Source organism: Pipistrellus hanaki (genome assembly GCF_964339955.1).
Source record: "Pipistrellus hanaki genome assembly, chromosome: 11".
NCBI lineage: Eukaryota > Metazoa > Chordata > Mammalia > Chiroptera > Vespertilionidae > Pipistrellus > Pipistrellus hanaki.
In genome coordinates this window covers 40,931,975-40,957,723 of record NC_140513.1, presented here as the reverse complement: position 1 = coordinate 40,957,723, position 25,749 = coordinate 40,931,975, and the positions used below count along the sequence as shown (strand labels likewise).

At 44.6% G+C, this 25,749-nt stretch overlaps 1 protein-coding gene across 1 annotated transcript in view; it reads right to left on the bottom strand.

Moving 5' to 3' along the window:
* Positions 1 to 24,753, bottom strand: part of DMRT1 (doublesex and mab-3 related transcription factor 1) — a gene marked incomplete at both ends in the record, with an annotated part of 92,710 nt that extends 67,957 nt beyond the window's left edge. The window contains 2 exons of the mRNA XM_084899547.1: positions 20,373 to 20,592; positions 24,409 to 24,753. Coding sequence (XP_084755673.1) covers positions 20,373 to 20,592; positions 24,409 to 24,753 — 565 coding nt within the window. The remainder of the gene's footprint in view (positions 1 to 20,372; positions 20,593 to 24,408) is intronic.
* Between the last annotated feature and the right edge of the window lie 996 nt (positions 24,754 to 25,749).

The following is a 25,749-nucleotide window of genomic DNA, read 5'->3' as shown; positions in this document are numbered from 1 at the left end:
GCCTCTAGTCTACACTAATAAAAAAGAAACATGCAAACTGACCATCACTCCACTACACCCACCAACCAATCAGGAAGGAATATGCAAATTAGAAGGACAAAGGTGGCAGCTACTCAGCTGCTCCAGGCATGGAGTAGGACACCTGCTATGAGAGGGTCATTATCTGAACAACAAAAAAAGCACTTACTCCTACAAGCTCCAAGTTTTAAATCTAAGTGGGTTTCTTCTTCCCAGGAAAGAAAACGACAACATAGGCAGAGCCTCAGGACTCACCTGGGTGTTCCCTCTCATCCCTGTGCTAGAGACTAGACACAGACCAGAAGAGCAGCAGGAAGGCTGACGAGGCTGCAATCCTGTGTCTAAGGGCTTCAGAGCTGAAGAGCTGAGCTTAGGGAAAAGATGAGGATGGGTGCTGTCCCCGGATGGACTCACCAGAAAGCCAACCCCAGGGGAGGTAACGGCTCTTCTTTCACATAGGTTGAGCAGTCACTTGCCAAAAAAAGGTCAACTTGTGAGGGGGAAAAAAGCTCAAAAACTCAACCCATTCATTCATTCATTCATTCACTCACTCAATACCAACTGAGTGCTCAACCATCTATCTCCAAGGTAAAAAGGGTCACTTTATCATGGCATTGCCTTCAAGTTCAGCTGAATGTGAAACTCGGAAACCCACAACTGCACAGAATGCATACCACTTTATTTATCCCAAGCCCAAATACAGGCAGTGCAGCTAAGACAAATGTGTAGACAAGGAGAAAAGACAAACGGTGCGGCAGAAAATATGCCACCTTAAGAAAAAACGAAGAAAATAATAAGCAACAGATTATTAAATCCGCGGGCACTGAAAAAGCAAAAATAGGGAGGAGAAACAAAGTCACTGCAGATTAAATATGGAGAGTTTTAAGCCAATTATAAAGGATCAAAGAGAACAAGAGAGGGGAGGAGTAGCCTTACAAGTAACCGAGATAGGAGACCTTGGGAGAAATACGACCAGGAGAAAACCATTACAGTGTACAGTGAAAGTAATCTAGGGACGACTTTAGAGAGAAATTCACTAGACACCACTGCTAGGAGAGCAGCATGGGGACAGAAATCAAAGAGCTCTTTATTTTAAAAAAGCACACAGTTCCAGAGGGAAGGGACTTCCTATGTAGAACAACAGATAGGATTGGCAAGGTGAAATGTATCAGTGAGAAATGACAGTGCTTGAGCCACATTTTGGATTTCTATGCCATCAACCTCTGGCTAGGAAGTTCGGCATGGTCTTCATTACATGCCACCACAGGCAAAGGGAAGAAGCAACAGTTGTGGAAGAGTGTCCCCGACACTCACCTGGCACTTTATGTTTTACCCCCAATAAACATCGGACTCTGACCCCTTTGAATAATGCCGACTTTCTCAAAAGTCTTAACCATTACTAACTATCCTAAATTTTACCCAAAAGGAGCTAAACTAAAAAATGAACCGCTGCCCTGGCCGGATGGCTCAGTTGGTTGAAGTGTCCTTGCGGGTTCCATTTTCAGTCAGGGCACATACCTAGGTTGTGGGTTCAGTCCCCATTTGGGGCATGTATGAGAGGCAACCAATCGATGTTTCTCTCTCTCCCTTCCTTTCTCTAAAATCAATAAAACATACCCTCAGGTGAGGATTAATTTTTTTTAAGCTGCTAATGCAAATGCTGCTAACTTTTAATTTCACATCACCTTTCATTTATGGAATACGCTGCAATTACACATATTCTTTCAGATGCTGTCCACAATCACTCCATGAGGTTGAGAGAGCAGGAACTATGCTCCCCAGAAGAGGAGCCGGCTGTGGCTTAGAGAGGTGCCCTGCACACGAAGGAATACAGCAGGAGCTGGAATCAGGATTAAACCTGATTCCAGGACTGGAGCCTTCTTACAATGACAAAAAAACGCAGACAACCCCGCTCTTCACCTTCACTGTGAGTAGTTAATTCAGTGTATTTTCAATTTTTTTGTGTTATCAATATACTGGACATACTGCCACGGGGTCCTCATTACAACCATATATGATCAAGAATAATGCCCGACTCACTAAACATGTCTTTCCTACATGAGATTATACAGACCACTCTATAACTAAAAGGAGACTAAAGGCTTATGGTACAACTGAATTTACAGAATGAGAAAATGTGACATGATAATAACATAGCACTCACTGATACTAGAGAAAAATACATCTCAAAAAAAGGAGAGAGCCCAGCTGGTGTGGCTCAGTGGTTGTACATCCACCAATGAAGCAGGAGGTCAAGGTTCAACTTCTGGTCAGGGCACATGCCCCGGGGTTGCAGGCTCCATCGCCAGTAGGGGGCATGCAGGAGGCAGCCATTCAATGATTCTCTCTCATCATTGATATTTCTCTCTCTCTCTCTCCCTTCCTCTATGAAATCAATAAAAATATTTTTAAAAAAGAAAAGGAGATAAAGAGAAAAGAGAGCTCTGGACATCAACTATTTCATTTACTTCTATAACTGGATACAAACTGTTCACCTGATTTAGTAACCTGGCTACCTACTGGGTCCCAAATTAGTACTATCATGACTGGGAGACAGCCCAATGCAGGGAATGAGAATGGGCTTTGAGTCACAGGCCTGGGTTTGAATCCCAATCCCACCACTTAATACATCTGCAATCTTGAGCATATTATTAAACCCCAATTTCCCTACAAATGGAAAAATAGTTCCTATTTTACAGAATTGCTGTAAAAGATTAAATAAGAATATAAATAACGAAACAACTAAAACAACACCTGGCATAAGGCAGACACAGTATATGAGAGCTAGCAGAATTGTAATTATTACTTAGGAATAGAAAATTAGGAAATTTCCTATTAGGAAAACGTTATTCACAATCACACATGAATCCTCGGTGTGAAAAACATCCCTTATTCCTGCCATTCTGACCTTGGCAACACAAACTAATGTGGAAATTACATTTCATTGTTTCATCACCCTTATTAAGCTTTGTGTTTTCAGTTCTACCCAATTTTCCCCTGCTCCTAGATGCAAGCTTTTGTTCCCTGTCAAATTCCTTTCCGATGCTGTAAATAACCTCTCTCCCTTTTATATTACCTTTCAAATATTTATAGACTGTTATTCTCCTTCTCTCTGAGCCATACATCATTTTTGTTGCCCTTCCCCTGGATTCTCTCTAGTTTATCTACATCTTTTGGAGAAAAACAAACCCAGGTGCTTCAGCATGGAAACAGCACACCCAAAGCTAACAACCCCAAACCAGAGAGGCCCCTTATTCAAAAGCCACGAGGAAATTCTTTGATGTGCCTCTTACTCCTTTTCTCCTGTAACTCATAATTCCATCTCTCAGATATAATTGAGGCTGACAGTGATAAGGAAAATGAACGCCACCCTCAGCTCGCGGATGGCCAGGGCTCTAGGAGACAGCAGCTCCAGGGCGGGATGCCACGGGACAGTCTCAGATGTGGCTCACACTCGCTAATGAGGAGCTGTGCAGGGCCTGGGTTGCTACTGCTTTGTTCCTTCCTTCCCCATCCACTGCATTTGATGTGAGTGTATTCGAATAGCGTCCTTGAGACTCCCTTTATGCTTTGCTTTGCCCCCTAATGAAAAACCTGTCATTAATTTTCAAAGCAAATAGGTTTGGGGGTATTTTTAAAACTGAAAATTGCTCACACTAAACCCTTAAAAAGACTATGCTTATCAACAACTGGACCCCATTCCATAGTGGGCTACAGGTGGACTCACCTGGTTCAGGTTTCTCACAGTTCTTCTGGGAGGTGGTGATGTCAAAGGGTCTGTCCCCTGCCCAAAGTTCTGTGCTGACACCCTCTATTTCTTAACCTGAAATACCCATATTTTCTGGCGTATAAGACGACTTTTGAAAAGAAAAAAAGCCTGCTCAGATTGGCCAGAGGCAGAGAGGCGGTCTATAATATTAAAAAAAGAACTGGTGTTGCCTCGGAAGTGGAGGGTAGTCTTATACAGCGAATATAGGCCTAAACCTATGTTTTAACTGTAAAATTAGGGGGGTCGTTTTATACGCCAGAAAATACGGTACATGTCCCAGGGTTTCTCAAATGCGCGCCTCCCAAACTGTGAGGGGCAGCAAATCCTTATGGTGCTTTACCTGTTTTACTGGAAGCAACTACCTCATCTCAGCGCCTTGAGTATTTGTGTGGTCATACACTCCCCACTGCCTTTAGAAAGGAGAGATGGCTAACACTAAAAACATAGACAGGCAGCCCTCGGGTTACGTCGGAGATCCGTTCCTACCCCATTCTCGCCGTAAGTTGGAACCCACCTACATAAGCACCTATGCCACTCACAAGGAGCACATACAGAGCAGTAATGAAGTGAAACAGTTAAAAAAAAAAATTTAAAGAAAGATAACAATTCCTGACTTTACTTACGGTAAATAAATAATAAAAAAACATAAAGCACCTATGTACATACGTTGAAATGACAGAACTTTATATATACACATATATGTGTGTGTGTATGTATATATATATGTGTGTATATATATATGTATATATACATATACATATATATATAAACACTGTAAATGGGAGATGGCAACGTAACCACAAAACAACGTACGTCGAGTCAAGTCCGACATAACCCGAGGACGCCTGTATTGGTGAAATTAGTAAAATAGAAAAATAAAAATAAGACCAAGACTAGAAGAGGGAAGCTTACTCTAATTATTTCAATGTGAGGGCCAATACATTTACCGGATCTGAGCATTAAGATATATCTCTGAGATTCCTGGCAGCTGGGGTGGAGGGAAATGGGATAAGTTACATAATCCTCTCCCAGAGAGATAATTCTTGTGATGTTTCTCCTTGTAGCTTAATTTTTGCAACAACAACAACAACAAAAATGCGCACCAAAAATAGTTTATGGTTACCAGGCAAATCATGTCCAGGATCATGTCCTCATATTAGAATCTGGAACATGAATTCTATGGCATGTTTCTCTACTTCATCATGGCTTACAGGAATTACATAAATATCTTAGTTGAGCACAATTCTGCCAGATAAACTGAACAGACATTATTCATTTGTTCTCTGAAGAAATAGACAAAGAAATTAAGTTAACTGTTCAAAATCAGAGAGGCAGTGAGTAACTGGGCTGGGTCTTTGGACTCCAGAACTGGGGTTTTTTTCAATGACATGGAGCTTCCTCCCCAGGTACAAAGTTATCAAGATAACAAAAAGCTCTTTTTCCAGTTGTCTTCACGCCTTAAGAACTTCAGTCAAGCTTCTACCACCACTTACCATTCTCTCAGGGGCAACCTGGCACTGCCATGTGGTAACAACAGCTCATCCTGGGGGAAGCATGACCCAAACGTGTTCCACTTCAGTCAAAGAGAGCAGTTAAATTTATTTAAAACCAGTGGCCCAGTGCACGAAACTTATGCACGGAGAGGGGGATCCCTTAGCCCAGCCTGCACCCTCTCCAATCGGGGACCACTTGGGGGACATCCCTGTCACAATCTGGGACTGCTGGCTCCTAACTGCTCACCTGCCTCCCTGCCTGATTGCCTCTAACTGTCTCAGCCTGCCTGCTTGATTGCCCCTACCCCTCTGCCTGCCTGCCTGTTTGCCCCTAATTGTCCTTGCCTGATCGACCCCAAGGGCCCTACCTTGCCAGTCTGATCTCGCCTCCAAATGCTCTCCCCTACTGGCCTGACCTCATCCTAACTGCTCTCCCCTGCAGGCCTGATCTCACCCCCAACTGCCTTCGCCTGCTGGCCAATTTGGTTCTGACTGGCCAGTTTCTATGCCAGTCACTGTCAAAAGCTCTGCCTCCTAGGCAGCCATTGGCTCCTCACAGTTGACCCAGATTTGGGTCTGATTTGTAGGTTTCTATGCCAGTCAGCATCTCCAGGCCAACCTCCAGGCCTGATTAGAGAGGTGGGGCTGATCAGCAGCCCCTGTGGAGGCCTGGAGAGAAACAGAGGTGTGGCTGCTGGTGAAGCCTAGAGAGAAAGAGAGAGGCAGTGGCTGATCAATAGCTGCCACGGAGGCTTCGGATCAGACCCTGCCTCTCTCTCCAGGCATCTCTCTGGACCTGATGTGCAGCCCCTTTGGCAGTCAGTGCTAGGTCACTGCGCCCGGCCCAGCGGCAGTCAGTGCCTAGACAGTATACCACCTCTTTAGACAGTATGCTGTCCCAGTTAATTGTATACCAAACTAGTGGCCTGGTGAACAGATCCACATTAAAAGGAAATAAATTAGAAGGTGGCCAACGGGGTGGGGCTGGGCAAGATGGACCAGACACACCCTAGAGCCAACATCCCGCAGTCCCTCCCTGGCTGGCCCCACCTGGGGCAGCGCCTTGACTCAAAGGGCATCTGTGGAGTAAGTGGGGTCCCTCTGGCAGGTGGAGTCCCTCTGGCAGGTGGAGTCCCTCTGGCAGGTGGCCTGGGGGATGGGATCAAAACTGGCTCTGACATCCTCTGAGGGGTCTTAGAGTGCGAGAGGGCAAAGTTGCTGTCGCTCAGTAGCTCATTGAGCATCTGCCCCCTGGTGGTCAGTGTGTGTCATATCCACTGGACAGTCACAGCCTTTTACATATATCGGCTAGAGGCCCAGCACGTGAAATTACACAAGACCCAGAGCCCCTCCCACTGCCACCTCAGGACCCATCAATGAACCTCCTAGTGACTGGTCATTTAGTCATCCTAGTGTTCTGGCATTCCGGCCACTGGCTTTTTATAACATAGATGGTAACAGAGAAACTTCTAGGTCACTACACTGGATGTGCTTGTGAAATGGTTCAATCACTGGGGCTGTTAGCTTAACCTGAGATCTGCCCATGGTTAAACTGAAATGAAGAGCAGAAGTTGGAAGAATATAAAGACATCAGGCTTAGCTGTGCTACTACATTCTAGTATGGCCCTTTTCACTTGGCCTGGCTAATGATCCACTAACCAGGAACTGAAAGAATTAAGACTCCTGTTCCGCTGCATGACTCCAAAATGTGCAGTGACCAGAGCTCAGTCCTTAGGCTGCTCTCATCTTTGCAGTCTGTCCCAGCTAGTCTCATGGTTTGAAATACTCATATCATAAAGGGCCAACTTCTATAATAATAAAGACCCCCTAAATATGGGGGAAATTCATAAAGAAATGTGCTGAAGCATACATGAATGGTTCACAGGGAAAAAAATACAATATATAAATGAAAAAAAAGTTCAAATTCACTAACAAAGGAAAAAGGAATTAAAATCTATCTTACCTAATAATAGACAAGCATGTAAGTTGACCATACCTCCGCTGTGCCCACAGACAATCAGAGTGAGTATGCAAATTAACCCAACAAAGATGGAGGGCTAATTTGCATACACAGGTGTGGAGTGGCCGGAAGGTTTGCTATGAGGGGGAGAGAGGGTGGCAGAGGGAGCTACAGGAGCAGTGCTCCAGTCAGAAGGGAGGACTTGCCAGCTTACGGACAGGTCTGAAGCAGGGACTTGCTGGCTCCAGGCAGCTGGGAATGAAGCCAGGGGAAGGAAGGCCTATTCTTGCATGAATATTGTGCAACAGGCCTCTATAGTATTAAATATATTTGTGTTCTATCTATACATATAAAAGCCTAACCGACCGTTACAACCTAATGACCAAATGACTGGTCGCTATGACGTGCGCTGACCACCAGGGGCAAATGCTCAATGCAGGAGCTGCTCCCTGATGTTCAATGCACTCCCACAGCCAACCTCTTGTGGCCAGGCAACCTCCTGTGGTCCCTGACCCATCCCCACCCCCTGCAGCCAGCCCCCATTGGAACTGGTCACACAGCCCTGATTGGCCCCAATTGCTGGCCAGACTTGAGGGACCCTACCCATGCATGAATTCGTGCACCGGGCCTCTAGTTGCTATATAACAACCTACCACAAATTTAGTGGCTTAAAAGTCCCCATTTCTAAGGATTCATTCCATTAAAATGAACCCACTGGAAAATAGAAGATAATTTCCAATCTCTGGATCCTTGACACCATCACATTTGCAAATTCCCTTTTGCCATGTAAGATTAACACCTTCACAGGTCACTGGACTAAGGTGCAGTCATCTTTGGGGAGCCATTGTTCTAATAACCATGCCAACATACAACTCTCCACCTTTCAGACTGATCAAGCCTCAATGATTACCTAGTGTTGGCAGTGCTGTGGCAATCTCTATCTGGAGGGAGTGTCATTGACAATATCTACCAAATTACATGTAAATTTGCCTCCAAAACTGACCCCCTGCCCCACTATTTCTTTCCATCTCCACTACCCACACGACAGTCCAAGTTGCTCTCCCCTTTGCCTAGGCAACTGCACAGCCTTCACTTGCATTCCTTCAAACGACACTCCACACAGCAGCAAGAGAGCTTTGTAAAAAAGTAAATCATCATGTCTGTGACTGCTTCGATGCTCCACCGACTTCCCATTGCACTCAATGAAATCCCAACTCTTTCCCTGGCCTACAAGCCTTGGGAGACACAGCCCCAGTAACATCACCCTTGCTCTCACCACTCCAGATTCCTGGCCTCAGGGAGTTCTCACCTTGCTGCACCTTCCTCCTAAAAGACTCTTTCCCCAGACCTTAACCACAAGGGCCCATTAGGACTAGGTCCAAGTTCGTTTCCTTAGAGAGGCCAAGCCCTCTTCCCCTGACCACACTAACAAACAGCCACTATTCCTTCAAGCACTTCCACCTTATCACTTATTCTTTCTTCATAGCACTTGTCACTTTCTAAAAATATCTCGCTTATTTATTGGTGTAAGACTATTTATCAAGAGTTTCCCCATTGGATATATAAGAGACCCATGAGAGACAGGTGTTTCATGTACTGCTGTATATCCATGCCTAGAAAAGGGTCTGACCCAATGGAGTCACACAATGAATAGTTGTTGTATGAGTGAAAAATACAACAGAAAAATAGAAGGAAGAGAGGGAAGAAGGGAGGGGGGAATAAAAATTGTCTATAAGATTTAGTTCACCAAATAGTTATTGGAATTTGATAGATCCAATCTGCTTCCCTAAGTTAATGCGTATTCTATATTTAAGATAAACCCCTAAACCTCAGGACCACAGTTAAGGAGTAAAACAAAGATAGGGAGTAGTTTTGTAATGCTGAAATCAGTACTGAAAGTTTCTGTTAGTACACAATGAATTGAACTCATAGTGTAAGGCTAAAGTAAAAACACTTACTGCCAATGAAAATCTGAAAAATTTGCCCTCATTATAATACTGAATTACTATTTTCTTTTGACAAGCCAGGCATTCATAGTTTATTTTAAGTGTTTATTATGCTTTTTTTTTCCCCCCTGAAAAGCACATTAATGTTGTTGCACACTAAAACCTGATGAGGGATTGTGAATTCCACCAACAGACAGAGATGAGAATAAACTGGGTTTGAAATGCAAATCTGCTTCAGCAAGAGGGATCACTATTTATGTGAATATGCTTAGGGGAGTCAAAAAGGTTGTTACATTGATTTTTTTGTATATAAGTTGGAAAGTAAGACACCTTCATGCTGAGACACAAATGCAGATCTGCACTCACACGGTTGCCTGTGACAATGGCAAAAGGAATCCTGACACGTCAAGAACCAGTGAGACAGCAGCTGGAACCACGAGAGGGCCACAGGCACACCTACCCATTTCCTTTGCTTCCTGGAGCAACACGGAGCACTACCAGGCTCAGAGCCCAGATCATCTGGCAGAGGTACAGAATTTACAGAATCCTGCATAAGGTGTTAGCTGACATTCCCCGTGCACCCTTCCCTGTAAACCTCAGGCTTTTGAGAAACTTCAGAGTCCTCGTTATTTCAGAAATACAGATTAGACCAGCATATAAAACAAAGAGAGAAGTCAGCAATAAAGCCAAAATTTAGAGGCTGGGAAAAGAAGAAAGAGAGGAAAGAGAAAGGATGCTGACAGAGATAAAAGGGATCATCTCATGTGAGTCTACAGGTGATTTCAAAGGCCAAGAAGCTTTGAAGAAAGCTGACCTAGCAAAACAACATATGGGTCAGAAAGGTGTCTACAAGATTCAAAGAGTAGGAAGTGGCTGAGGGGGTGGTCAATGGGCAGGATCACTGGGCCAGCAGATAACCAGGGATCCATGGTTCAAAGAGTCCAGGGGAATACTGTGGAACAGGCAAGTGAAAATAATGACACAGATGAGCTTTTGGATATCCCAAGTTTCCTTCAGCAACAAATGCAAGACTGTATCATACTATGACAATACCTAGTGTCGCCATCTTTAAAAGTTCCCCAATGCCACAACCGCCTGTTGGCCGTAAATTCTAAGACAATCTTTGAAACTACCATTTTCCCATTGACAACATGAAGGACAGCTTCCATTTTAACCACCTCTCAGGTTTTCTCTTTTACTTCCCACAAAAGTGATGATAGCCTTCCACAGATAGAAACCCAAGTTCCTAGGGCAAAAGAATTCCCTCTTCCTCATTCTAAGGAAATGCTTGTCACCCAAGGTCTGAAAAGTTGGTTTTTCCTCTTCAGAAACAAACCAGCATTTCTATTGGCCAACAACATGACAAAGAGAGCCTACTGTGAGGTCTTCCAATGTTTACTTCCTCCCACACAGCTCCTTTTACAAACTACATGTGATAATGAGGTAAAAGATACAAATATTTTAAATACTGAGTATTAACATATTCCTAGTAATAAAATGCAAACCTATCGAATCCTCCATGATATAAACTTCTGGTCATCCAAGAGACCCTCAAAGGGTTTTCTATCTGTAGTGTTTGCCAGAATGAAGGCATCTTATCCTTTAACTAAAAAATAAATAAATTAGAGTTTTCTGAAATCCTCATACACTGCTGGTGGGAATGCAAAATAGTGCAGCCTCTTTGGGACACATTCTGGCAGTTCCTCAAAGTTAAAATCATAGTGTTAACATAGGACTCCGTGATTCCACTACTTAGCAGGGACCCAAGAGAATGAAACATATATTCAGACAAAAGCCAATGTTATAGAGTTATTACTCAGAATAGGCAAAAAGTATAGCAACCCATTAACTGAAGAAATATATATATATTTATGGGGCGGGTGTGGAGAATGACTACTAGAGGGCACAGTCTCTTTTAGGAGACAAAAATGGTCCACAAATTAGATTATGGTGATGGCTGTGAAACTGTGAATTTACTAAAAAACAAGGAACTGTACACTTCAAAGAGATGAATTATATAGCATATGAATTAATACCTTAAACTGTTAAATTATGTTTTAATGTTTAGCCATTTAAAAACATTATAAAACAAAAATGCACATTGAAGATCAATGACTAACTCTTGATATCTCAGGATGGTTCATGATTACTATTCTAGTATTTTAAAGCACAACTTCAAATTTAATCAATGTTATTCATCCATTCAGCATCTACTATAAAGCCATGTACTATACTATGCACATGAATAAAATGCAATTCCTGCCCTTAGGATTCTATTTTCATAAGAGATGTAAATATAAACCAATCAAACATTTTCATGTCTCTTACATATGCTGATTACAAAACGTAATTTGTGACTTTAAACCCTGTATTTACCTTTTTTGTAACACTCTTGTTTTCTGAATTTCCTTTCTCATCAAAGATACATCAGTAGGTTACTTTCTGTGTTCTTCAATGTTATAACTGCTTTACAGAAATACTGTTTACAGAGGATATCAGTACAACTAATTTCTATATTTGCAAAGACTGCCCTTCAAATAAATAAAACTGAGACTATTTAAAACAACAGACTATCAAAATGATCAGTACCATTAATGATGTGTTTTCTTTCATTCAAGCCTCTAACTGTTGCTTCAGTTTAAGGAGTTTTGTTTTGTTAGACATACTGGAAATTTGACTCCAAAAGTAAAACTGCAGAATGCTTTCTTCTAACGGCATTTTTAAACCAAATATCTACATTTCCTATTCTATCTGAAACTGAGAGCTCTGTCTAAGATCAAATGAAACTCGCTTATATAAGGGAACAGAATCCTTCAAAAATAAACTCTCAAACCAATCTGGGTAAAATGTTTTGCTTGTTCACTTGAAAAGCTTCTTTCTGCACAATACTGGGAAACTGCAAAAATAAAAATATATTTTAATAACTCCAAAGAGGATTTTGAGGGCAGTCAAACTACTCTGTGTGATACCATAATGGTGGTGATATATGTCATCATAAGTTTGTCCAAACCTATAGCACAAGAGTGAACCCGAAGGTCAACTCTGGACGTGGGGTGATTATTATGTGTCATTGTAGGTCAATTACAACAAGTGCACCACTCTAAAGGGAGTGCTGACAATAGGGGAGGCAGTGCATGTCGGGGCAGAGGATACATGGGAAATCTCTGTACCTTTCTCTCAATTTTGCTGTGAACCTATAACTGCTCTAAAGAATAGTTTTCTTTTGAAACAGACTCATAGACAGAGAACAGATTGGCGTATGTCAGAAAGGAGGGTGGTAGGGCTGAGTGCAAAAGGTGAAGGGTTTAAGAAAAAAAAAATAAAATACTGCACAGACAACAGTATGGTGATTACCAGAGGGGAAAGGGCAGGGGGCGAACAGTACAATATACAGTTGATGTGTTACAGAATTGTACACCTGAAAGCTGTATAATTTCATTATAAACCAATGTCACTCCAATTAATTCAATCAAAAATAAATTTTTTATTTATTTAAAAACTCAGTATCTGTAATTGTTAATTCATCAGCCACATTTTTTACTGACAAAAATTGCATGGGAACATTACTCCGTTTTCAAACTGCCACATTTCATCTTTGTAAAGCATTTAAGCACTTAGAAGACACACAATGGAAAGTGTTCCCTACCTTGTGTGCCTGCTCGCCCCCTTCCCTTTATTCAGAAGTAGAATTTCTGCTAAATAAGAGAAAGGAAGGAAGGGGCGCACCATTATCAGACACAGTGCTGACTGGCCCTTCCAGCAGGAGAGAGGTGATAGCCACGGGCCACGGGAGCCTGGGCTGCCAGGGAAGGTTCAGGACGGTAGGAGGTGGTTTGAGGCGGGGGAGTGTGAATGTGAGTGTGTGGAAGTCCAGGGTGCTCCAGAAGGGAGGGCCCCGAGGCAGATAACATTCAGGTCCTTACTTACAAAGGATACATGTGCAGGACCAAATGATCTACAATGCAACCCTTCATCTGACAGCTCTGCACAGAAAAGCAGTGGCAAAGCACTAGGCAGACTTTAGTGTAAGGCAACAGGGCAAAATAGCAATCTACTAGTCACACAGGAAGTTGAAGGAAAAGTAGAATATAAAATAAAACCAAGAGGATCCCAAAGAGGAAGAATGCCTAAGATATTTTTTAAAATTTCATAACTTTTGAAGTATATTCATTTACGCTAAAATCTAAAAAGTAAAACCACAGAGATAATGCTGAAGTTACTACTAATTCCTAATTCTTTATAAGCCAAAATGATCACCTTTTTTTTCCTAAATGTCCCAAAAATGTCTGGGAAGAAATTATTTGCTAATCAATAGTGCATCTGCCAACATCTAACCCTGCTAGTATAAGAAACAGCAACGAACAGGCTAATTTCTTCAAAAGGCTATTTCTTCCACAGAAATACTCACAATCATAGGTGAAAACAACAACAACAAAAGTCTTTGGCTGAGGATCGTAGAGACTTTTTTATAAGGTACTCGGTCAGTTCTCCAATAAAAGAAACAGGTTGGTAAATCCAGTTGTCTTCAGTGTCCTTAGCATTGAGCCAATAATCTCTGCAGTAATTCTTGAGTGTTTCTCCCTCTCACTTTTGGCAGTTTCAGAAGCCAAAAGGACATAACTAAGAAAGTGCAAGGGCATGAAGCTCTATTGCATGTCACTAAGCTAGTGCCCTGAACACACTAAACCTAAGGTAGTAGAAAGAGGAGGTAAGCAGCCTGCCCCCAGGTGAGCCAGGCTGGTAGCTTCGACCATTCCATAACAATTCCTCCCACTGTCGCTACTCACTTCAAATCCCAGCCTTCCTCATCTATAAATGGAATACGAGGCCATTAAGACATTCCAAACTGCTTTAAATGGGGAAAAATTACACACAGGAGGGAACATACACCCCCATTATGTTAAATGTATACATATAATATCCATATATGAAAATGACCATTAGACACATAAGCTTGTACATGCAGTGTGTAATTCTGAAATGATAAACATAAGAGGCTTTCAGGTTGGAAGTGGAAGAACAATTTATCTTGCGCTGGATATGTTTTTTTTTTACTCTAGAAATGAATACTATTTGCCTGCAGAAAGTTAAGCATTATTTTAAATAAATCCTCATCTCTGGAAATTTAATACGAGCTACGTATTTGTTAGCAGCAAGCTATCTAAGAAGTCAGGCCCTCTGTGCTGCATAAAACTTAAGACGCCCTCCAGTCAGTCTCTTTGGTTCTTTCCCTCTCACTTCATCACCCCTTCCTTCCTTTCTCCCTCTATGTATTTTTTAAAAAATATATTTTATTGATTTTTACAGAGAGGAAGAGAGAGGGATAGAGAGTTAGAAACATCGATGAGAGAGAATCATCGATTAGCTGCCTCTTGCACACCCCCTACTGGGGATGTGCCCACAACCAAGGTACATGCCCTTGACCGGAATCGAACCCGGGACCTTTCAGTCTGCAGGCCAACGCTCTATCCATTGAGCCAAACCGGTTTTGGCTCTCCCTCTATGTATTATTGGCATTTCTGTTTTTCTCTTGCTCACATCCCAGCCCGGTCCCAACTCAGGAGCTTTAACAGAAGTCCAGTGAGCGATGACAATGTACCTGAGGCTCCTGCCCCACGCAGGGAGATGAATTGGCAAGGGAAAAGCCCATCACCTTTGGCAGGGATGCCTCCCCGCCCACACCTGAGCACATGGACACAATACACTGTTGGCTTCCACATTCCCCTCCCGAGACTCAGAAGGACTCCAAGGTCTATCAGGTCCAGAGGCAAAGAAAGAAATCGGGTCACATCCTCCTTGACCCTGAACCTTCCATCCCGCTTTTCTGCTACTTCTATTTCTAATTTCCCCCAATGCTACTCTGAAATACCCCGGGAGAACGTCCTTGTCATTCTGAACTCCAGCTAGCCCGAAATCCTTCTCTAAAGCTCCACTACCTTGGGGTACACAATCAAACTCTGACATCCCTTTCTCCAACGGAGAATATAGGACAGCAGCTAGACCAAGGTCACCTGTGATGACTTACAAAATGCCCAGCCTTGACCTTTACCCATCACTCTCCCTGTATTTCACCCCATGAAGACCAGGGGCTGCAGTCTTCCGTGTTGCCGGAGAACGACAAAGACTTTTGCCCCTAACGTAGTCCTTATTGCCCGTCAGCACTAAGTCCCTTCTGAGGATTACACCATGCCTCTCATCACAATTGCTCATTTCCCAAAGAAACATGGCTACTGTTCCCACAGCCTTTCTTCACAGGCAGCTGAATGGGAAACCCATGGGCTTTGGGGCTGGACGGGCTTCAGCTTCCTTACCATTGGTTTACTTCTCTGTAAACTCGTTTACTTCTCTTTACCGTTGGTTTACTTTTCTGTAAACGGGAATAGTTCCTGCCTCCTGAGATGTCTGTGAACATCCATTCCTCTTTACTCTACTCTGGCACACCCAGTTTCTACTTCAGCCCTCCAGCTAAATCCACATCAGCCCTGGTCAGGCATGTATTATTTGGTAATGAACTTCAGACACAGCTTAAAATCCCAAAGTGTAAAGATCATACTTCTGAGAGATGTACTCTTTCCTTCCTCTCTCCGGAAAGGAAAATTTGGAAACTGTTGTTAAGTATATGAGAAATCAACCCAAAAATAAGTAAATAAGAAAGTGAGTAAATACATAAATAAATAAAAAGGAAATAATACCATTTCCTTTGTTAGCTATAAAACCTATAGCCCCAGTAACACACACAGTGACAAACACACAGACACAGCAATCTGCAATGTAGAAATTATGGTTTCACCACTCACCTGCTTACTTTCTCCTTCTTTTCAATGGTCAAGATTCAGAGAGTCTTCAAAACCCTCAAAGACCTCCTTCCCCCTTTTATGAAGAGGAAGCAAAAGGCCCAGAGAGCTTAAGTGGCGGTCTCAAAGTTACATAGCTAGTTAATGACAGGAAGCTAAGCAACTTAGGCCAGCGGTTAAGCGCAGCAAACTGAGTAACTCGTGAAAATATTAGGGAAGAGATAATACACGGCAGAGCTCTTCTTCCTGGAATCACACCACAGGCTCTGTGTCAGTGGTTCCCAATGTGGGGCACATGCCCTACAGAGGGGCAATTTGATTTTTAAGGGGGATAATTCAAGAATAAGTTATGAATAGTGAATTTTTTTTGCACTGCTTACGGTTCTAGGGGTCTCATATACAGTATATAAATATATATTGTGACATATTTAAGCATTTCACTTCTCTATTATATGTTTTAAAACTAATTTTTTCATATTATTTCATATTATTTTTTTAAACAATTTCTTAGTGATTTCTTCCTCAGCACTTCTACTATCCTTTCATTCTTTTATTTTTCTTTCATTGATGCCATGTTCTTTGGACACTTGTTATGTGTCCAAAGTTAATGGCCTTTTAGGCTTCCTCCATGTGAATAGTTCCTTTCTTAAATAATAAGAATTATAAGCCACAGGGGGTATTATCAGGATTTTAGAGGTGCTTAGGTGGGGCATGGCCAAAAAATGTTTGGGAACTGTTGCTCTACTTACATGCTGTGAATCTCAGCATATATACACACTAATAAAAGAGAAATATGCAAATTGACCATACATCCACAATGCCCACCAGGCAATGGTATGCAAATTAACCCAACAAAGATGGCAGGTTAATTTGCATATACAGGCATGGAGCGAAGACTTAAGACTAAAACACAACTGAAGATTGAAGATGACTGCAGACTGAAGAGGCTTAGCTTCTCCACTGTGGCCAGAGCGAAGGCCTGGGTGCCTGAGGAAAACCAGTGCCAGCAGCCAGGGGAAGGAAGGCTTAGTGCATGAATCTTCGTGCAATGGGCCTCTAGTGTATTAAATATAATAATATATGTATTTGATGCAAACAGGATTTCACAGATCTTTGGTGAATTTTCTTAGAGCTCTTGCATTCTAAACCAGGGTCATTAAAAGCACCTTTGTGAGGAAAGGCGATGCCCACTACTCAATATGGTAGGCCTTACCTCTATGTGTCTACTGAGCACTTCAAATGTGCTAGTACAAATGAGGAAATGAACATTTTAAATTTTTACTGTTGTAAAATACACCTAAAATGTATCATCTTAGTCATTTTTATTAAATTTTAGAGAGAGAGTAAAGGAGAGGGAAGAAAGCCGGGAGGAAGGGAGAGAAACATAGATGTTAAGAGCCAAACATAGAGAATCAAAATGGCAACCTTTCAATGTACGAGACAACACCCAATTGAGCTACACCAACCAGATGTAGCTCTTAACTATTTTTAAGTATATGGTTTAATAGTACCTATATATATATAAAAGGTTAAGTGACCGTCTGACCATCTGACCAGCCCGTAGGTATGATACGCACTGACCACCAGGGGGCAGACACTGAACTAGGCAGCAGCGGTTCTTGGGTGATGCACCCCGGAACCAGAGAGGAGGGAACTGCCCTCTCACAATCCAGGACCCCTTAGGGGATGTTGGAGAGCCGGTTTTAGCCCAATCCCCACAGGCCAGGCCGAGGGACCCCATCTGCCAGAGGGACCCCGCTCACTCCACATACGCCCCTTGAGCCACGGTGCCACCCCAGGTGCGGCTGGCCAGGGAGGGACCACGGGAGGTTGGCTCCAGGGCGTGTCTGGCACGTCTAGCCCAGTCCTGCCCTGCTGGCCACCTTCTAATTAATTTCCTTTCAATGTGCAAAAGTCTGTGTACCGGGGAATTAGTTAAATATATTTAGAATGTGCAACCATTAATACTATCCATCTCCATAGCTCTTTTCATCTTTGTGAAACTGAACAGTGATTTTCAACAGGTATGCCACAAGAATTTTAAAAACATTCACCACCACTGCCGAAACCGGTTTGGCTCAGAGGATAGAGGGTAGGTCTGCGGACTGAAGGGTCCCAGGTTCAATTCCGGTCAAGGGCATGTAACTTGGTTGTGGGCACATCCCCAGTAGGGGGTGTGCAAGAGGCAGTGATCAATGACTCTCTCTCCTCGATGTTTCTAACTCTCTATTCCTCTCCCTTCCTCTCTGTAAAAAATCAATAAAATATATTTTTAAAAAATAAAATAAAATAAAAAATAAAAAAATAAAAACGTTCACCACCTGACTATTTAGTTAGGGGCACTGACCTCTTTTTCCTTATATTGTCAAATTTTGACAATGACAACAGCCAATATGATAGCTGTCCAGTGTGAGTGAATCAAAATATACCTATTTTTTTGGTTAGATCAGCAAAAAATATATTTTTGGTGTGCTGCAGAATTTTAGTAATTAGTATGTGTGTCCCAAGAGATGAAAAAGGTTGAAAATCGTTGCTCTATACCCATTAAACACTAACTCTCCGTTCTCCTCTCTCCTCAGTCCCTGACAACTACCATTCTACTTTCTGTCTGCATGATTTTGACTACCCTAAGTATTTAAGTGGAATCATACAGTATTTGTAAGTTTTGTGACTGGTTTATTTCGCTTAGTAAAATATCCTCAATTTTGTAGCATGTGTCAGAACTTCCTTTTCAAGGCTGAATAATTTGCTTATCTGTTCATCTGCTGATGAACACGGGTGGCTTCCACCTTTTAGTTATTATTAATAATGTTGCTGTGAACGTAGGTGTGCAAATAGCTCTTCAAGACCCTCCTTACAATTCTTCTGGGGACATAACCAGAAGAGGAATTACTGGATCGTAGGGTAATTCTATTTTCAATTTTTGAGGAACCTTCATACTGTTTGCCATTATCAGATGAACCATTTAATTGTCCTACCAACAAAGCACAAAGTTTCCCATGTATTCATATTCTCACTAGTGTTGTTATTTTGTGTGGGGGTTTTTATAGTAACCGTCTTAATGTGTTGGTATCTTAGTATAAGATGGAATCTCATTGTAATTTTGATTTGTTTTCCATAATGGTCAGCGATGTTTAGCAGCTTTTTAGGCGTTTACGGGCCATTTGTTTATCTTTTTTGGGTGGATGTTTTGATTTTACTTCATTGTTATCAATCTTACATAGCGATGCGTGGCTAGGGGCTTCCCTATTGGACAGTGCAGCTCCAGACCATCATGATGCTGGAAGTAATTTGGAGACCCAGTGCAATAAGGACAGTGAGCTCTGGAGCCAGATGGACCAAGCCAGATGCTCTCTAGCTCTGCAGATGTATTTAACCAATCACTTAAACTTTCTACGTCTCTGTTTTCACATGTGCAAAATGGGGCTAATACCTCCTACTTCTGAGAATGAAGTCAACAAACATGCATGTAGCCCCTGGTACGGTCTGAGTACATGGGAGAGAGAATTTCAGCCAATGAGACATGTCTTCCCTCAGATCCTGGTGCTCACTGAAACTAGGTGCAAATGGATTGCAGTTATTTGCCAGATAAATGGACTTTTAGTTCTAGAAAACAAGGATCTTTAGCTGCCACCACAAGGACTCAAAAATGGAATGGTGGGCTGTGATGAAAATCTGGAAAATCTTGCTCCTCTGACATTCCTTGCAGAGTCCGTCTTGGCTAATCACCCACAGAAAAGGAAAGCTGTTGGAACTTCCCGGTCTAGACTACAGGGCCCTCTCCTTGGTGAGGCAGCCAAAAGCACCTGCAGAGGAAGAATCCTTTAAGAAGACCCTCTAAATCAGTGGTTGGTAAGCCTGGGCTCGCGAGCCACATGCGGCTCTTTGGCCCCTAGAGTGTGGCTCTTCCACAAAACACCACGGCCTGGGCGAGTCTATTTTGAAGAAGTGGCATGAGAAGAAGTTTAAGTTTTAAAAATTTGGCTCTCGCCGAAACCGGTTTGGCTCAGTGGATAGAGTGCTGGTCTACAGACTGAGGGGTCCCGGGTTCGATTCCGGTCAGGGGCATGTACATTGGTTGCGGGCACATTCCCAGTGGGGGGTGTGCGGGAGGCTGCTGGTCAATGTTTGTCTCTCATCAATGTTTCTAACTAACTATCCCTCTCCCTTCCGCTCTGTAAAAAAAATCTATAAAATATAGATTTTTTAAATTGGCTCTCAAAAGAAATTTCAATCGTTGTACTGTAGGTATTTGGCTCTGTGGACTAATGAGCTCTAAGTGATACACGACTCCGGAAGGTCCTGAGGCTGTTTGGGGGGCCTTGGCCCTCCTTCCCCATCATGCTCAGACACCCCGAAAGCCCAGGTCCCCCAGGTTACCTGCAACTGCACCTGCAGGGGCGCCCACGGGCGGCGGGGGCGGCGGCGGCAGCGGCAGCGGTGGGGGCGGCGGCGGAGGCGGGGGCTGCGAGGAGCCGCCGCTCTCGGTCATCAGACACGCGTTGCTGCCGTTGTTCTCTCTCTTGACCAGCAGCTCGGCCGCTGTGGGCAGCGGGATGGGGTGGCTGATGCCCAGCTCCTCCTCCTGGGCCTGCTGCCTTCTCAGGGCCACCTGAAAGCAACAGAGGAACCGATGAGCAGGTCGCTGTAGGCATCACTCCTGCAGCTTTGGGGGAAACACCTGAAGCCCCGCCCTCCCCAGAGGGCAGGATCCAGCAGCTCCAGGGTGAGGGCTGAACACCTCTCATGGCCAGGCACCTGGGATGTGCAGCCAAAGCTGAGAACATGGTTGCGATCCAGTGTCTGGCCCACAGTAGGCGCTCAAAAAAAAAAAAAAAAAAAGTTCAGTAAATAAATTAGCATGTAAAGGAGGAGATAAGGTTGGCTAGGGAAACTCGGGGTGGGGGGTGGGGTGGAGAGAAGGGAGTCAGCCAAGCAGAGGGGTTCCATCTGGGAAGTCAGCACTCATCAGCAGAAAGGCAGGAGAATGGGGTCTCCTTCGCTCCCCAAACCTGTAAAAGGCCATCGTGCTGGGAACAGCCATCAGCCAGATACAGTAAGATTAAGATGAGATCCCAAGGTACTCACTGTTTTTTTTAAAATATATATTTTATTGATTTTTTACAGAGAGGAAGAGAGAGGGACAGGGAGCCAGAAACATCGACGAGAGAGGATGAGAGAGAGACATCGACCAGCTGCCTCTTGCACACCCACCACTGGGGATGTGCCCGCAACCAAGGCACATGCCCTTGACTGGAACTGAACCTGGGACCCTTCAGTCCGCAGGCCGATGCTCTATCCACTGAGCCAAACCGCTTTTGGCAAGGTACTCACTGTTTTAAAAGGAGAAACACGCCCTGGCTGGGCGGGTGGCTCAGTAGGTTGGAGCATCCTCCTGTTGCACCAAAAGGCTGCATGTTCAACTCCCGGCCAGGGCACCACACCCAGCTTCCAGCTGGCACCCGGGCCTGGGCGTGTCGAGGAGGCAAACGTGTGGCTCTAGGCAGAAGGCAGGATGTGGCAGATGCCCCAGGAGAGGTACACACCAGCCCTACGTTCAGAGCCAGGCGTGGCCTCAGGTGGAAGAATCAGCCGGAGGTGGTGTTGGAACAGAGCCCTGAATATTAGGGTGAGTGGGACTTGGACAGGTAAGGATGAAGGGGCAGAGCCAGGGAAGCCGGTGGGCAGGAGAGTCAGGCTGCTCGGGACACCCTTCAGAGCCTGGGGTGGAGGGAGGGAGCATGTGGAGAAGTAGCGGGGAAGAGGGGGAAAGGGCTGGAAGCTGGTGTGGAAACCCCTGGAGAGGAGAGAGGCTGGAGGTGGAGAGAAAGAAGACAAGTGGATATTCCAGGCAGGAAAGGAGGAGATGGAAGGGACCTAACATACTTCGGGCACTCCTGCCTGGCCAGTGTGGATCAGTGGTTTGAGCATCCACCCAAGAACCAGGAGGTGGCTACTTGGACTCCCAGTCAGGGCACATGCCCAGAAATTTTGGGGTTCCCTCCCCAGTGGGAGGTGTGCAGGAGGCAGCTAACCAATGATTCTCTCTCATCATTGATGTTTCTCTCTCCCTCTCCCTTCCTCTCTGAAATCAATTTAAAAAAAAAAAGTATTTTAAAGAAAGAAACTCCTCCTGGCCCCTCTTCAATTTATCTCCTTTTAAATAACATTGTTAAAGGTTGGGGAAAAAGAGGTGTGAAGAAAATGAATTGTAACAAAAAGGGAAGACTTTCTGTGGAAATTGACTCTTGGTGAAAGTACCTGTACCTCAGAGTCCCAAAGCCAAGCCAGAGTTGAAATCAAAATGGTAAACTGGTTTGCTTTGGATTTTTATTTTTTTAAAATGGTAAACTGGGAGCACAATTACAATTTATATATTGTTTTAGGAAAATTGCAGTCCAAATTCAGAAAGCTGATTCATTTGGAAGAAATTTTACTCATTATATGAGGAGTTTTCAACTTACAAAAGAATCCTTAAATAATTATGCTTAAATCTTGGGCTTTATATTATTAACCATGAAATTTTAAGACATAATATTAAGGATCTGATCAGAAATAATAAAAATACCCACAAACCTGTGCAGTATGCCAATGCCTATACCTTGATTTACACAAATCCCATTCCTGCACAAAACATACAAAATACTCCATAAGCTAAAGACACTTTTACAAAGACCCCCCAAGGGTTCTTAGGAAATGTTATTTAAACAGAGAAGGTGAGGCAACTGATTTAAAAAAACAAACAAACATGCAATTATTTCAGAGTCCTAAGATCAATTTCAAACTATTTTTAGGTCCAAAAAAAAAAAGGCTGTTACATGGTTTTTGGTTTTAAAAGGTTTCAAAAACAACACCAACCTTCTGATGTAGAAAACACCTAAGTTTCACATTTTCATAAAAGTTATCCTGAGGTGCCTTTGCTTTTAACATAACAAAACAGTTAGTGCCCCTCCAATAAAGCTTGTTCAAAAATGAGTATTTTTATTGTATTTTGAGGAAAATCCCCATCCCAAGCATACTCTCCACACTATTTAAGCCAACGACTAGATGTTCAGAATATTTTTTCCACCTTCAAATGCAATCAACATGTTCCTAAGGTGTGTGGTTTTTTGTTTTGTTTTTTAATGAGCTCATTGTGATGCAATTGAATGCTACACTCAGCTTACTCTTTCCATCCACTGCAGGTGAAGCTAAAAATCTAGGGAGAAACCAAGAAAAAAACAACCTACATGTTCATAACTTCAGAATCTATGAAGCCAAAACAGATCCAGTTAAAACCCCCCTTTAAATAAATAAATAAATAAATAAATAAATAAATAAATAAATAAATGAATGAATGGTACATAAAAGTATAATCTCCAAACATTTGTGCCGTCCTGTCCAACGCGCTCCACCAAATCATTTTCCATGGAGGATATTCACACATTCCTCCCCAAAAGTAGCACCGCCTTTGGTAAATATCTTGGGTGTCGTTTCTTTTAAAATAGCCTATCGTAAAAGATTTTTTAAAAATTTATTTTCTTTTTTAGCTGGGAAGGAAAAGTTTTTACTCTCTTCTAAAAAATCCTTTTAGGCTACCAAAGACTTTTTATTTCCGTTTTCGACGTTACATCGCTGCCCTGCCTTTGCCGTTTTAAAACAAAATACTAAACCGCGAGCGGCAGACAAAACTTCGAACCCTGGCGTTCCCTCCGCCGCGCACAGTTTTAAAGAAATTCTTATTGGTTCGTTTTGAAATCGCGCACACACACCGCCATCCACCGCCATTCGCGGTTCGGGTGAGTCGAGTCGGGGCCGCGGGGCCAAGATGGCTGAGGCCGCGCGGGGCCGAAAGGGCGCCAAGAGCGCGGGGGCTACGCCGGCGGCGTCCGTGGCGGAGAAGTTTCCAGAAAGCACCGCTGCCCGACGGGAAATCCGGCTCGGCGGGCAGCTCTCGGTGTCGTGCAGACGGTATCGCCCAGGCCGGCACCCTCGGAATTTAAGCGCAACTCTCCTCCACTGCAGGGCGGGTCCCCGGACACCCCCAAAGCGCGCACCCTGCACCTCCGCTGGGGGCGGGGGTCCCGGGGACCTTCCCCAGGAAGGCGAACACCCCCCCCCCTCCCCGCAATTCTCGGCTGGAGGGCTGGGCCAGGGATCCCGATGGCTCACGAGCGAACCCAACTTGGCTATAAAAGCGGGATCAGCGATTCTGGGGGCTCCCCGAGGGGCGAACCCCGCGATTCTGGGCTGGAGGGCTGGGTCCGGGATCGCGGGGTGCCCAAGCCGAGGGAACCCGCCGGCCGGGATCGGAGCCGCGTCCCTCCGCGCGGGGCGTCGGCGCGCGGCGGGGAGCCCGGGCGGAGCGCGCCGCAGCCGCTGCCTCCCTCCTGCACCCGGACCCCGCGCGGCTCTTTTCAAAAAAAGAAAGAAAAAGTTTGGGGCTCACCTGCGCGGCCATCACGCGCTGCCGCTCGGCGATCAGGTTGCACTTCTTGCACTGGCAGTCCCGCCACATGCAGAAGCGCTTGTGGCCCTTGAGCGGCGACGCGTAGCCGTGGTTCCGGCACCGCGCGCACTTGGGCAGCCGAGGCGACTTCTTGCTCCCGGCAGCCGCGCCCGACGCCCCCGAGCCGCCTCCGCCGCCGCCGCTGCCTCCGGCGCCCGAGGCTCCCAGCAGCGCCCCGGCCACTTTGCCGCCGAAGCCCCCGGCCTTGCCCTGCGGCGGTGCCCCGGGGGCGTTCGGGGGCTCCGACGGTGCCGAGGGCTTGCTGAATGCGTCCTCGTTGGGCATGATGCTCCAAAAATAAAAATAAAAGAAGCGCGAGGAGTCTCGGGGCGCCTTTCCGCTACCAGGGAAGCGCCCAGCCGACGGCTAGGCTTCCGAGAGCGCGCGGGAGGCGTGTGCACTGGCTGCAGCGGGAGGTGCGGCGGCGAGAGGAGCGCAGTCCGTGCTCGCAATGCCCGGAGGAGTGGGGGGTTGCGCCCTTTTATATATTCTTTTGGCGCGCGCGGCGGGCGCAGGACTTTTGGATACTTTTTAAGAATGTTCTCGGGGACTGTCTGGGCGGGAGAGGACTCGGCCACGCCCCCACGCCCCCCAAGTCTGAGCGCTGTGCTCCTGCTGCTAAGTGAGCTTGCACAGTCTGCAAAAACACCAAAGGGCTGCTGCTGCACGGAGCAGCTGGGCTCCCCAGGTTGGGAACAAAGTTGTGTATCCTTTTAAGTCGTGCAAGCTGCGCGGAGGAGGTGCAGACCACCACTCCGTGGGGTCTTGTGGTTCCCTTCCCCCAAAGACACCATTCTGCAAGTTCCTAGGGCAGACTTTGGGAGAAGCCAACTAGGAAAGTGGTTTCTTTCTTCCCTTAAGAGAATTTAGTATGAGGTTGAAAAAAAGTCTCTGCAACTTAAACCCGCAAATTAAGACCCTTAATGTGTTTAATGTATGGGGTTCAAGCGCACCAAAATTTGGGGCTTTCTCTTCTCCAGTTCCCCTTTCCCGTGCTTGTGTTCGTTTGCTCACAAAGTTTCTACCTGCTGGCATAACTTTCAAATCTATAGTTCCAGCCTGTGTTGCTTCTCTCACTAAGGCGCATATAGCTTCTTGCTTTTGAGACAGCTTCACTTAGGATCTGCAGGCAGGCAAAACTCAGCTTTAAAAAACAAACAACAACAACAAAAAACCTCATGCAGACACTTATCAAAATTCATTCCACACAAGATTTGTGCATTTTGCTGTACATATACTATAATCATACCTCCAAAAAGCCCTCACTCATCTTACAGCCTT